General features: G+C 40.5%; 1 protein-coding gene across 2 annotated transcripts in view; it reads left to right on the top strand.

Annotated features, from left to right (window-relative positions):
• Positions 1-12425, top strand: part of SP6 (Sp6 transcription factor) — a 69461-nt gene extending 57036 nt beyond the window's left edge. For both annotated transcript variants that reach the window (XM_020785465.3, XM_020785463.3), the window contains exon 2: positions 7693-12425. In XM_020785465.3, coding sequence (XP_020641124.1) covers positions 7730-8833 — 1104 coding nt within the window. In that variant the 5' untranslated portion in view covers positions 7693-7729 and the 3' untranslated portion in view covers positions 8834-12425. The remainder of the gene's footprint in view (positions 1-7692) is intronic.
• Positions 12426-15407: the final 2982 nt, after the last annotated feature.

Here is a 15407-nt window from a genome sequence, read left to right as displayed (position 1 = left end):
GAACGAGGAAGAGGTTTCAAGGCTTAATTGCACTCAAAGGTCAGACCTACATACAGCCTTTAACAGCTAAATCTCAGCACAGAAACACAGTATGGTCAGATTTGGGCACAGGTTGGTTTCCATACAGGCTTTCACTAACCAGTCTAATCTTTATTGATGTCTATCTTCACCTCTCCAGGTACTTGTCAGGGTTTACCCCCTTGGGGTTTTTAAAGTGCTGGTAGGATTGCTCTGTTTTAGTTCAGTTTCAACATATGTGATTGCTGGTATAGAACCAAAGTGGCACCTGAGGGTGTATAATTCAGTTCTCTGTCACTAGCGTTGTAAGTGATATGTTACCAATCAATAAATGGTGTGTGGAGGGGGGGGATTCCACCTTTTCTCTGCTCTGCATGGCGGAAGAGACGAGAGAATTGGGGGCACGGAGGTTCAAAGGGAGGAACAGGCTAAATAGGTTTACTTTGATGTGCAGTGTGGCTTCCTATACTGGAACCGCCTGATCCTTGCATGTGTCTAGTCAAATCCTTAGAGTGTATCTGCACTGCACAGTCATAGTTACTGGGTCCCACTTTAACTACCATGGCTTAATTGTTCTTGGGATCTACAGTTCAGTGAAAGACATTGAATTCATTGTTATCGTTTAGGAAAGTAGCTCGATGAAGACTTCTGGAAAATCTGAAAGCTTGTACATCTTTGTACTAATGATGTGCAGATTTGTGGTTTTGGACTACTTTTCCCTAAATTCCACAGCAACTGGGAGTTAGAACCTCAAAACACAAATAGGCTTTTGAACAACTTTGGATTATGCATGTGTTTTCCTGGGATCGGCTTTTGTGAGGAGGGGGTTTCATGAGGGTTTTTTTTTAAAAAAAATTATATGTTGTGCATCTAATAAAGAGGTTCAAAATTCAGATCTGAGGCACATCAATCTAAGATGGATTGTTCTCATTTTCTCTCTCTCTCTCTCTCTTTCTTTTTTCTCCCCCACCCACACAATTCTAAAGTGAGTGGAGTAACAAGTGATTCTGAAACTTCCTTTTGTAATTTTTTTTAAAAAATTATTTTATTTTTAGCAAGGGCTACAAATCAAGTCCCGGCAGATCAGTTTCAAAAACTAAGGTGGGGCTTTCCTTCCTCCACTGCACACTTCCTGAAGGGAAGAGGCAAGTGACTCATGGTGTAGAGAAAATTCTGAAGAAGAGCACAGGTGTGTGGGGGATGCTCGCTGCCAGCTGCTTTGATGCTGTCTCTCTATTCTGGACCATACAGAGTGGAACCTGAAGGGTGAGAGCCTGGAAGAGACATCATCACTTTCTTTTCTTCTCCTTGCCAATCTGTTTCCTTATCTCTGAACAAGAACAGGGAAAAGTTGGGGATATTTTGGAATTCTAGGTGAGACTGAATATATTATTAGCATTTTTTCAGTGCTTTTTCCATGCTCCTGACTCTGGAGGAACAGTGCACAGAAAAGTTACTTTTTGGCCGTTAACTCTTAGAAACAGAAGTTCAGCATGAAACGAGCACCTCTCCTTTCTCCTCCAAACAATTTATTATGCTTTTAAAATTTAGTGCTATATCACATAAACACTGCAGTTTCACAAGTTGTTATATCAGTTCAGCACTATGCTACTTTACTAAAAAAAATTATAAAGAAGCCTCAGCACCAACATCACAGACACTCTTGACTCTTTGGACCAATATAGGTGATCACACATGCCAGAAACAAATTAAGAAATAAAAGAAACGTGCGCAGAATCACTACAAATCACGAGTCCCTGCCAGCTGAACAAGAAGTAATGACTGTGCATGGAAAAAACACATGCTTTTTCTCATTAACTGTACAGTCATGTCATTGACAAAATATCATCAAATTTAACTGTGCCAACTCAAGTACAAGCCAGGAGATAAATTGCAGTGCAGTCATATCCTAATGCAAATTCTAGTTGGGTTGTGGAATGTGTGCTCTCCCAGCTGTTGTTGGACTGCAGTTCCCATTATCCCTCATTATGGCCTCTGTTGGCAAGAGCTGAGGGAAATTAACAGTTCAAAAACAATTGGAGAGCCCAGCATCCCCATGTTTCTGGGGTAATATGTTCTACAACCTATCTGTGAATTTCTGAAATGGCACATAAAATTCCTCAAACTTGAAAACTTAAGGGTGTACAATATCTTGTTTTTGGCATGAAGTTGAAAATCACTAACATTCTTGATTTTCCTGTTCTAACTGACATGTAATGTTATTAAGGCTTCTCCTAGCTCATCATGAAAATGGCTTAGATGGATGAATCTCTATACAAACAAAATAGTCCTAGTAGACAACTTGTATGCGACTTGGTATGCAATAGATTGCTGGATTTCTTAACATTTTTTTCTCTTTCCCTTCAGGACTTTCCCCGTATTTTTCCATTGCAAATGTTACAATTAATACGGAAGATTGCAAAAACATTTTAGTAAAATATTTTCTCTTTTTGAATGACATGCATTTAACTTAGACAGTGTCTTGCTCTCTCTCTAGAAAGCAATTCACCCTGTTAGAGAATAATTCCTGTGTATGCTGTTGAATCCAGTGTTTTCAGTGTAACAATATTTAACTTGCTATCCAGATAAATTTCTTGTCTTTAATATTGTGGCTGTATGGAACTGTTCCTGTCTAAACTGAGAATGGGCAATTTATGACCCTCTGGATGTTGTTGGATTGCAGTTCCCATCACTGGCTATGCTAACTAGGTTTCTTCAGAGTTGTTCTTTAAAAGTCAAATAGTACCGTTTCATATGCTAACTAAATATAGAAATAATGCATTTTATATTGCAAACTATATTGCAAACAAGGATGCAAACTAAATTTCAATTTGAAAAGAAAGTAGGCATTGCAGAGGGTTCAATTTCCCCCAAAGTTTCAGGATTCCATCACCTCATTCACATTTTCTGGAAATTTTATTTCTGTAATTAAAACCTTTCATGTATGACGTTAAATGTTAATATCAGAAATGTGTCAGAAAACAGTTCTTTATCTGTCTGAGGTTCATTTTTGGAATTTATACTTTGTGGTAAAAAGGGATTTGTAGTTGTAAAATATGTGGAAACAAGTAAGACCCTCTCTGCAACAAAATATTGCAGTATGGAGTGCTTCTACTCAGGGTGTGTACATTAAGCTGTTCTACACTGAGTTCCATTATGTTCTCCCCCCACTTTCAGTTTTCCAGTCAGCACTCTGTGACCAAACTCATTGTGCAACTACATAGCATGGAAATTACAAAACCTCTGTTGTGATCCAGAGTTTTTCAAAGTATGTCCCTGCTAGTGTCAGTGAATGAAATTGCTATAATTGTCCAGATGACTACAATCACTCTGATTGTAGACTAACCACCTGCAACTTTATTCTGATAAGGTGCTAATTGGCAGTTTCCACTTCTTTTTAAAAATTTTATTTATTCTGAAGTGGCTTAGCAATAATTAGTTTCAGGGCTGACTTTAAAGCCTGTGGGGAAAAACATTTGGAGAAAGACAGGTGCTTGGTTGAGAGAAACTGATACCCCCATAAGCACCCCTTTGTATTGGATCAGACAGTCACAAAGGGCAGAAAGTGGAGAAAGCAATGCCAGTGTAGAAAAAAATATATACCACTATCTTGCATTGGCTGAAGTAAAAATAAAAGATTTCCCTGTGCTTAGCTTTGCCTCATGTAGTCATTGGTTTTTAATTTGATTTAATCCATGCCGAATTCAATGTAAACTGCGAAGTAAGTGACCAATGTAGATGGCACCTGAGGTTGCTCAGAGACAATCCTTATTATGCTGTTTTGGGGTTGTTTTCCACTGGGGTTCCACCCCGTATAGATTTTTCTCACCACTTCTGCAAACCTTGAAGCTCCCCTATGCCTACTGATACTTCCATCTTATGTGTGGATGGCTATGTACGGATTTGCACTTGGAAAATGAATTCATTGGATGGCCTATGTGAGAATTTGGAACACGTACAGTATTCCTATATCTCTAGGGCTTACCAGTCCAACCATGGCACAGTTGAGATTGCTCATTTGTTTTCTAGCATATTGCCCATAGTTTTTAATTGTTCTGTACCAGCCAGAAACACAGTAGGTGACACTTCTCAGCATGACATGGTGAAATCTTTACATGGTAGAGACTCATGAAATGAACAGTAAATAAGCGATGGCGTATTATTTTTTGCTAGAAATCTTTGCAAGAGAACAGAGATATGGGGAGTGTTTAAGGAGCTAAGTGTGAGCCCATTTACATTAGTAAAAAACCCTCATATTTAAACCAGTGTCTGCATGTTTTAAATTGATGTGGAAAATGTTAAAACACAATGCCCATGGAAGTCCAGATTGATCCTTGTGGGTTTTTCGGGCTCTTTGGCCATGTTCTGAAGGTTGTTCTTCCTAATGTTTCGCCAGTCTCTGTGGCTGGCATCTTCAGAAGACAGCAACCTGTGCTCTGGTGTAGTTTGCTTGGGAAGTCCAGATTACTGTATTTGACAGGGAATTGTTTTTTCAGCAGCAATGGGTTTTTTTTAACTCTTCTGCCAGAGGGTAATTTATTTTAACTCAGATGTTGAATTGATTTAATTCCTAATGATTCAATGTATAGAACACGACTGTTGGCATAATTTTTTCCTCATGCCCGGCTAAGGGGCTCATTTTGTTGCCAGGAGACCACTGGAAGTAGTGCATGCTTTGCCTGGCATGTAGTTTTGAATCTTCCTTTCCCTGCCTCTCTTCTCCCTTAAAAAACAGGGAAATAAAAGTTGCCCCAAGGGAATGCATACAGCAATGGTATGCCTGAGGTACAGGGTCAAAGGCAAGACACAGGAGAGATATCTAAGTGGGGAGCAAAGAGCTCTTTTTTTGCAGTGGGAAAAAATGGATCTGAGGCACGAGTCTTTATGGATCCATATAATTTTTTAGTAGGCTCATCCCCAAACCACTCTCCAAATAGAGGCACCATCTCTGCCTACAGATCGGACAGTAGCTTGGGATGATTGTACACAGAAATCACGAGGATCCATGCTTTGGATCTGTGTTTTTGCATCATTGCAAAGCCATGCACTCACGACTTTTGTGGTGTAGTATATGGGTACAAATGGGAGTTATGATCTGACAATGGTTTGGGGCAGATCAAGTTTCACAAGGTCTCCTCCTTGCCTCTTTGCAAACATCCACAGTTCATCCTGGGTTGGTGCTCTTTGGAGCTGAAAAGGGCAAGAATATTTTCAGGAACTATGCACTGGCTTCTTTCTCCTTCCAGTCCTTAGCAGATCTCTTTTTCTCTATGTGCCTCTTTTCCTACATGCTACTGTTCTCTGCCTCCCAAGGAACAGTTGCCACACTCTTAAAGGGACAGAAGCAGCAAAGCTGTCCAAAGGAAGAAGCAGCTTTGCCAGGAGACCTTCTGTCTCTCCCACCACAACAACAGGGGAAAGACAAAACTTCAACTGCAACAATTTTAAAAGACCGTGTATCCCCCTATATACAGCACAGCTTAAAACTGGGTTAAAAGTTTCCCCAAGAGGATGCACACCCTGATCCAAATACTATGTGACTGTCATGTAACTTTAATCTGAATTCAAAAACCCTGATCCAGCAATCAATTCATTTTAATAGTGTAACCACACTCTGTGTCCCTTCTCTTCACTTCTTTTCAGAAAGAACATTCAGAAACAATTTTGTTTTAATACCTTAAAGACTTTTAAAATTTGCTTTAACTAAGTTAATATGGCTACCCCATTGAAAATTGTATGCGCTAACACCTGTAGTAAAAGATTTGCTTGACCTGTCTGTAGTTGTTTCTTTCTTAGTATGTGTTGGATACCACAATGGCCTAAAGCCCCTCTTAATTTTGTTTCCTAACTTTGCTTGGCAAGTCTCAGACCTTCATTTTCTTCCCTCGCAAGGGGAAAACTCAGCAAGTCCTCTTCGTTTCCACCCAGAAGAGGCAAGCGTTGGGCTGTCACAGCTAAGTGGGCTGAAAATCAGTTGATATAATTACTGTTATCTGCTTCTGAGAAGCCACCAATTAGAGGGTCTGTCTCTAAGAAAAGCTTTTGAAGAAGAAAAATAGATTAAACTATGTTTAAATTCCCCACCCCATACCCTCATCCAGGCAAACTCTGCTACAATACCATTCTCCTCCTCCAGCTTCTTCTTAAGGGGAACTTAATGTGTCCACATTATACATGTTGATACTATACATATAATGTGATGATCTCTGGAAAGTACTGTTCTGTTACAGGTCTAAGGATGTTTATCTAAGTATTGCATATGTACACATAGGTACTGTACATTCCCCAGTATTATGGAAGAAACCATGCTTCTATTCTAGAGCTGATGGCTGTTAGGGGCTGTTTTATACATTGCATATTTTTGTGTGCATCTTAATTGCTAACCAGGAAAAGTATAAATGTAACAAAGATGTCCATAAACACATATATGAAATATATGTTTTTCAGAGAAACAAACATCATTTAAAGGTGTTATGAACTCAAAGGAACTTTTCCAAAATGAATAGTATACAAAGTCATTGAAAAGGGGTTCTTTAATATCTAAGCACATAACATCCTTAGACTTTAGCAGGTTTAATTCATTCTTCCTTGGCTGGGAATCAGAAAACCTCAGATTTAAACTCATTTAATCCATTCACAAAAATGTTGGAAGTTACTTTTTAAAAGAATAAATAAGAAGTGGCAAATTATACTCTTGGTCCACACAATTCTCTCACCACAGTTTGGTTATGCATGGCTTATGTTTATTCTGAAAAATAATGGCCCATGTTCTAGAGAAGTAAATCACAATGATAGAAATTCTTTGGTGGCCATGAACTGATATATAGTCAATGTAAAGTACACTCCAATTTTGTGTGTGTGTTGTAAATAACAGCTGGATTCTCTTGTTTGTTTTACCAATAAGCTTGACCTTCTGTGCAGGGAGATAAAGATGGAGATAAAGAATTGGAAATCTCAAGATAGAGATAAAGAATTGCAAATATATGAAATTGTTTCATCTGAAACCATCCAGTGAGTTAAAGGTTGTGATGAGATTTGAACCAGGGATTTTCTGGCACACCACCGCAGCTTTGAGTGCTACTAAAATCTTCATCTTTGCCAGTTTTTGTGAGATAGCTGTCTTGTATTCCACACTGCAGACATGGAACTGAAGCCAAAATTAATTTCTTGCTCCTGGCTATTAGCTAGGGAGGGCCCCAATTAGACCATCAGTACAGGGGGGAAAATGTGGGTAAATCTGTACAGTATTGTGTTAGAATCCAATGTTTATTAAAACAGGTCACCTCAAGTTCTACTGTATTTTGAATTCACATCATTTCTTAAAGAAGTAATATGTGATAACAAATGCTAATAGCTTTGTTGTGAGAAAATTATTACCCTGAAGATGATCTGGGATTTGGGAGAATTTCTAGTAAATATTAGATTAAATGTCTCATTTGCCCAGCATTGTCGTATGTAAGTGAAATGGTCTTGAGCAGAATTTGGAGAAGTTTTTTTTTAAAAAAAACTATAGTTTCCACAGCATTCCAGACACATTGAGAGTTGCAGTTCAAAAAAGTAACTTTTCCAGACTCTAGTTTTGAGCCCACTTCCTTTGGAGGCAACATGCATGTTTCTGTTCTGCACAGCACTGTTATTTCACAACCATTTCTCTTTTCCTCTCCTTCTCTTCAGGTGTGTCTGAGAACCTGCCCACCCCGGGAGTTCTGCAATGCTCACAGCCGTCTGTGGTTCTCTTGGCAACCAGTGCTCAGAGACGCCCTGTTCCTCTCCAACTCATTTGGAGCTACAACCTCTGCAAAACTACCAGCCCCACACTAGTCCAGAGAGTGGGGGAGATTTCCCATCTCCTCTGCAGCCCACAGAGCTTCAGCACCTGCCTTTGGCTGGTCCTGACACAGAGTATTCAACCAATACTGGTTACGAGCTGCATGGGTCTTCGCGGTTAGACTTGGACGCTGAAAGCCAGCTGCCTTCAGGCTCCTACTCTAAGCTTCTACAGGCAGCACCAGATATGTCTCACCATTATGAACCCTGGTTCCGCCCTACGCATCCTAGCAATGCTACTGATGAAGGCAGTGTCAATCCGTGGTGGGACCTTCATGCTGGATCCAGCTGGATGGATCTGCAGAGTGGTCTCCAACCTCCAAGCCACACAAGTGGACTTCAACCAGCATTGGGTGGCTACGGCTCTGCAGAACACCAACTCTGTGGCACTCCTCACCACCTGTTGCCTTCAACACCTCACCTCATGGGCCAGGAAGTGATCAAATCTTTGGATTCTACACAGGAGCCCCACCCAATGGAGCAGGTTGGAGACGGTAGTGGTAGGCCAAAGAGTTCAAGGCGCTCAGTGACACGTAGTTCTGGCCAGGCAGCCTGTCGATGCCCCAACTGCCAGGAAGCTGAACGGGTTGGTCAGTGCCCTGACAACTCCAAGAAGAAGCATCTTCATAACTGCCATATCCCTGGTTGTGGCAAGGCCTATGCCAAGACGTCTCATCTGAAAGCCCACCTGAGGTGGCACAGTGGTGACCGCCCCTTTGTCTGCAATTGGTTGTTCTGTGGGAAGCGTTTCACTCGTTCTGATGAGTTACAGAGGCACCTTCAGACCCACACTGGAACCAAGAAATTTGCTTGCCCTGTTTGCAACCGGGTCTTCATGAGAAGTGACCACCTCAGCAAGCATATGAAGACACATGAAGGTGCTAAAGAGGAAGCAGAGGGGGAAGCCAAAGCTGGGACTGATCCTCCTGCCAAAGTCAAACGGGAACCTGATGGAAGCTCTTCAAGTGCTGTTTCCCAACCCAACTGAGGTGTTCTTCCTCACTGAGGATATTCCCACCCTGTATCTTCATAATGGTCACTCCTGGCCTAGTGATTTATTCTCTCTGCTTAAGGTTCTGAGGCCCTATACCCTTTGAACTGAACATTTTTGTCCTCAAAGTGTGAGATTATTTATTCTGTAGATGGGAAGGAGAGTGTTTTGGGGGGACATATCGAGAAGGGCCAGACTCTTGAGAAGCTTTGGCACAGGTTTAAACATTGAGGGGTTTATGGGAAGAGAGGGAGGGGTGCTTTTGAAGGATGGCTTCTGAAGTTGGTTTAGCTAAACTGGCAGTTATAAGCTAAGGGAGATGGGCCTTTGCTATCTCCATCTTGGAACTATGACATACAACGGCCTCATATGTTGATGCTTTGGTGGGGTGGGGTGGGGATTCATTCTTGTATCGATATAGGGGTTTAGATCTAGCCATCTAATAGCCAGGTCCTCCCCACTAGGTCTCCAGATTAGTCTGTAATATATCTACTCCAGTAAGCAAAATGGCTACCACAATTCACTTTCTATTCACTTGTCAAGTTTCCTGTCTTGGGCAAAATGTGTGGTTTGTGTGGCCTATACTGCTATTTCGCTCTGATCCAAACATCTCTCAGATAACTTCTTCCTTAACTATGGGTGTGTTCACAAGTGGCTCTTACTTCCTTTATAATAGTTGGTGGCCCATGTGAATTTTTGTAATCTGGGATAATATGCACTACACGTTTCATAATTTTTGAGGATCCAGCACTGGTGCTTTGATCACCTGTAAAAGGACAAGTTCCTTAGCCTTAGAATGGAGAACTGGCCATTCCTGATTTGAGAGAGTAGTAGGGAAAAGTTCCAATAGTGCGAATTCTTGTAACAGCAGACTCTGACTGTACTTTTTTTTTTAGACTATGCTTCCATTCTAGGCCTTTGTGTGTAACAACTGTACTTTGTTCACCAACTATGGTGGTTTACATGACACTGACTGTGTTTGCTGTAGCTACAGTACTTGAAAATCTCGCATATTATTTTGTAAAACATGCCTCTACCAATAAGACATGGTTTGTTCACCAGCCACAAAACACATGGTTTATTGTTGCTTTATAAAATCTGGCTTGATTAAACCATGCTTTACCACAACTAGATCTTCTTGAGGTGGGTGAGGAGATAAATATTTTAAAATTATCTTTTATGAAAAAATCTGGCCCAACATTGGAATGTGTGATTTAAGATTTATCCATCCTTTTCTAAATACGTACCTGTAATTGTCTACATGTTGCTAAATATTGTCTTACTGCCCCACCCCTTACTTCAGCCTTTTCCCTTAGTTCAAGCTACTGATTTTTCCAGAGAGGTTGCCATGTTAGTTTGTTGTAGCAAAAACAACAGAGAGTTTTGTGGGACTTTAAATATTTACAAGTTTTATTTGGCATAAGCATGGATGTCTCTTGAGTGGATCAGAAAGAGCATTTAATCTCAACATTTAGGGGGGCTGTTCTGGTCATAGGCATAAGGTTTTTGTAGACTGCCTAATGAACAATTGTGCCAAATAAACCTTTTGATTTTGAGTTACCATAATTTCCCCCCTTCAAGCTACTAGCATTGGAAGCAACTTGAAATATAAATATATATCTGGAAATCTGGAATGGGGAAAATGAAAATAAATTTTTTCTTTTCTCACAATAATATGTTAATTTGTTTGTCACTTTCCCATGACTGTGAATTTCTTCTCTAGTTACATGGAAATGAGTGTCTTATTATTTCTTAGAGTGCATGATAACACTAAATTTGAACTTGATCATCAAATATATTAAGGCAGGTACTTTTCACCCTTCCCATTTACCATATTGCTTCCCCCCCCCCATTCTTGTTCCTCACTCTCTGAATTCAAAATATCTGAACCATACAGTTTTAACCCAGTGGTAGCTAATGCCTATTGTAACTGGTTGTGGTAGATAGCACAATAACCAATGGTGAGTGGAGCCTGAGGCATACATGGGCATTTATGTACGTGTGGGCAAATGTATTCACACTTATACAAAACAGATCCTTAGCCTCTAGGCTGGGACTACATGGTCAAATACTGCAGGGTGTGCTCCATTTATAAAACAGGTGAATTCTAAGTATTTTTATGATCATATGATGCAAAGGCTGACTCAAATTGGTCCAGCTCTTTTTGCTCCCAAAGTGAATTTTTCCCCTCTGCTGCTAGGGGTCTTCTATTTTTTCCAAGCCAGAATGATTTGAATGGGCTTTCCCACATGTGGTTAGTTGTGATGTGTTCTTATAATGACTGAGGGCATCTCTGTAGGTGATGGATGATTCAGTGATATAGGCAGTTGGGGCATGATGTTTAAGACTGAAGGAACTCCTCCCCCAATATTTTTTCCTCTCTCCATCCTTGATTTTTTAAAAAAAATATTGCATCTATGAGATTAGGGCTAGATCATCCAATCACATTATCAGTGGACCATCATTACTATTATTTCCCATATGTATGCCTCATAAAAGGACTGGCAGAGGTGGGATCCGAGGAAGGAAAGAAGGGGGTGGCTCTGGGCTGGAATGCAAATCACATCCAGTATGAACAGTGAACTTCCCAAATCAATTCACAGCTCCTGTATGGGCACTGATTTCAAATGTAATACAGGCTACAAATCAAATTGCAGCAATGCCAAATTGCTCCGATTCAGTTCCCCGTTATAATTGCACCCTAAGTTCACTGGGTTTGAACCAGAAGGGGGAATTTCCCTGTTAGTCAAAACAGTAATGAAGAACATGTGGTCACCCATATGCTTTTAGATTACAACTTCCATCTTCAATCACCACTGAGTATGCTGGCTATTACTACTGGGATCTATATGCTATAGGTTTCTCAGAGTTAGTCTATTGCTGGGACTGAATTTTCCACTGTTGTGGGTTAGGATTCAGTAACCAGTAGCTCCTGGGCCAGTTCTGACAGCAGGGGACCGGCCAGCCATCCTTTATTCTGAGTTGCCTTTAGCACATGATCCAATTAGTTGTTGACCCAATTCCTTAACCTTCAATATTACTCTTCAGTAAGGATTTTAGCATACTATAAGTATTGTCTTAAAAGAAAGGCTTGCCTCTTAGAAACTTTAAGTGTTAACAAAGCAAAGTTTAAAAACATCTCCAGGGCGCAAATCCAGAAAACTGTGGAAGCACAGAAAGTTAGGCTCTACTCATGTTGTTCTGTTTGTGCATCAAGGTTCCCTCTAAGGGGCACATGACTTCCCTCCCCTCCGGGCAGCCTTCCTCCTCCTCTGTGCACCGACAGCAACCATTTTCAGCCCCTTTGGTTCTGGTCGCGACAGAACCCCGCATGGGGTGCTGTGTGAAGTCATGCGCACAAGGGGCAGAGCCATGCCCAGCAGAGCTGAAAAATAGAGGGAACATTGCTGTACATAAATTAAACAGAGATCATTACCATAAGAGCACCAATGAATGCAGTTATTATTCTATGTATAAGCACACCAGAATGATTGTTTTAAAAAATGTTGGAAAAATACTTTTGCTTTTATTTTTGTTTTGCCTTTCTCATATATGCTGAAACAAACTAATGTAGCTACTTCTTTGAAAACTGTGTTATTCCATTTACGTATTTAATTGGGTATACACACTCCTGCATGTGGATTGTGTTGGGTGGCCATAGGTTATCTCCCTTTGCTTAATCCAGTTCTTGGCCCTGTTCATTGCCCCAAATTCATTGCCTCAAACCGTTTAAAAACGGGAATTCCAGATTAAAAATTATGTCTGAATTAGTGTCACAGGATTATACACATGATAAAATTAGTGTTCTAAAAATATCCCTAGATCATATAGCTCTGACCCAGAGTAAGATGTCTAAGTTTCAGACATAACATTTTAATAATATTTCAATAATACATGTTTTATTTATGCTTCTTGATTTTTCTTTTTTACTATTCTCCCAGATAAATATACACAAAGCACTCGCTATGTATTTCTGTACAAAGGCTAACACAAAGTTACCAAGTGTACAGGAACTCCTTCTGGAAGATGGGTATAAGAATACAGATTGGGTTTCTAGGAGCTTTTCTATCATACATGGAAGTTTCTGAATTCCAGAAAGGAATTCTTGTGATCTCACAGAGACTTAACAAGTTGAGTTGAAATACAATTTTGTGCACATTTTTAAATCTGGTGATGTTATATCCTTTTAAGACACATATATTGTAAAACCCAAGTTTGGAAGGATCCATTAAAAACCACCTTGCAATATCAGGCATCAGAGACAGTTGTATTAGCTACTCTCTTGTCAAAATTTAATCCTTTTTTCTTTAAAAAGAAAATGGTGGATACAACATCCAAGAGCATCCAGACCAGTTGTGTATTTTTTCCTGCTGATTAGGTACTAATTAGCAGATTATAATACTGATGGTTTTTGAGCAAATTTAATTTAAGACACTCTCCCTTCCAATCTGTGTTTGGCAAGCCAAATAGAAGTCACATCATCTCCAACCACTTGGGGGTTTCAGTCATGCTCTTTTTGGCTTGTAGCAATATTAAGGGCTCCTTTTGCCTTCCACTTGCTCCCCTGGCCCCGGATACCATGCACATTGGTAATACTGGCATAAAAGAGGATGTTTGGAGAGAGGAACAAAACTGTGTGGGATCTCATGGAACTCTGCAGCAAGAAAGTGTCCAGACATGTCCAGGCCAGAAAAAGAGAGAGGGAAAGAGTATATAACAACAATTGCTTGGGAAACGCTTGTTAAAAACATAACTCAGCCCAAAGGAAGAAGCCTTTCACCCGAAAAAAAAATGTTTTAAGGGGAGGGGAGAAGATAATGGTTCCTCTCTTTTAATCTGCATTCTGTCTACCCCCTAGCATAGCAACAAAAGTGATCATGTTTTACAAGCTTGGATTGGCTTCAGCTGTAAAAGTGAATCTGGGGATGGTACAGAGGCGCTACATCCTGAGAAAAAGAAACTTTGTTTTGGGTTCTTCCCCAACTGCTTCTCTTTTTAGCTAAGCAGCACACCTCCAGGGCAGAGGCCAAAGAAAAATGAAGGCAATTAATTTGAAATCTAAATATGGGAGGAAGAACAAAGGCTAAACGTGAGACTGAGACTTGAAATTTTAATCATGCTTTGACCAGCCATTCTTGCCTCTTAATCCCCACATGTGTGGGGAGACTGTAGTGAGGGTGACACAATTCAGGGTGCAACTACATTGACAAGCCAAATAGAAGCAATGTGGCTTTGTGTTAGCTTGATTCACAAATGCAGTCTTTTGTGACTGCATTTGGTTGTGACCACGTGAAGGCCCCAGCTTGTTTTGGTGCCAGTGTCCATACTGGCCTCTCAGTGTGTTGTGGTTCACTCTGTGCCCATAGCATCCCTTCCTTTGATGGTGCTCTTCTGCTGATCCCCAGCTCTCCTTCCGTGGTTTGCCATCAAGCTGCTGGGGCTGTTCAATGGACTGCACAGTGCAAAGAAAGGCAAACTGTGCTGTTTATATACTGCCCCATAGTGCTTTAAGGCACTGGTTCTTAACCTTTGTTACTCAGATTTTTTTGGACTGCAACTCCCAGAAGCCTTCACCATCAGCTCTGCTGGCTGAGGTTTCTGGGAGTTGCAGTTCAAAAACACCTGAGTAACGAAGGTTAAGAACCACTGCTTTAAGGCACTCTCTGAGCAGTTTACAGTCTAATTATGCAGGCTACACATTGCCTTCCACCCAAGCGAGCTGGGTACTCAATTTACCGACCTCAGAAGGATGGAAGGCTGCGTCAGCTTTGAGCCAGCTACCTGAGCTTGTGGGGATTGAACTCTGGTCACGAGCAGAGTCTGGAATGCAGTACTGCAGTTTAACCACTGTGCTGTGGGGTTCCTTGCCCTACCTCCAGTGGTAGGGGAAAAGGGACAGTTTCTGAAGTTCTCCATACACATATGAACATATACACATACGGTGGAAACATTGTAGTCTGGAGTTCCTTGGAATTGTTTAGATTGCATATTGATTTCAATCTTTATTCTTTTTGTCTGAGCGAAGATGAATTAATATAGCAATATACTGTAGTTTGTTTAAAAAATATTTTGGGGAGACTAGGGAGAAAGGTCACAAAGGTAGATGTTCCTGTTGCACAAAACATTGTACCCCAACTTACTATGTCATAAGAAAACCACCCAAAGTCATGTCCCCAGTCCTTTTGTAAAACAAAACAAATGATCACACAGGCAAAACACTATTCGAATTGTTGCAGTTATAAAAATGCAGAAGCCCCCAGTGTCAGGGGAAAATTCTGGATTGAAAGGAACAAAGCATGGACTGATTCACATTGACCTTTACATCATGTGACCATTGAATAATATTTTGAATTTACCTGTGCCAGTTATGGAGCAAACTGGGAATTATCGTCCAATGTAGTTGTACACTCAGATACACTCAAAGGCGTCTTATACCAGACTCACTGACTAAGCAGAAATTTTAAAAAAACTTAGAATGCATTGGGCCAGCAAGTGACTGAAAATAGGCTGAGGTATGGGTTCTTACCTACCTGACAACAGACTCTTCTTAGTTAGTGGAGACAAAAACATG

Source organism: Pogona vitticeps, chromosome 6 (assembly GCF_051106095.1).
Source record: "Pogona vitticeps strain Pit_001003342236 chromosome 6, PviZW2.1, whole genome shotgun sequence".
Lineage (NCBI taxonomy): Eukaryota > Metazoa > Chordata > Lepidosauria > Squamata > Agamidae > Pogona > Pogona vitticeps.
This window is presented reverse-complemented; position numbering and strand designations above follow the sequence as displayed.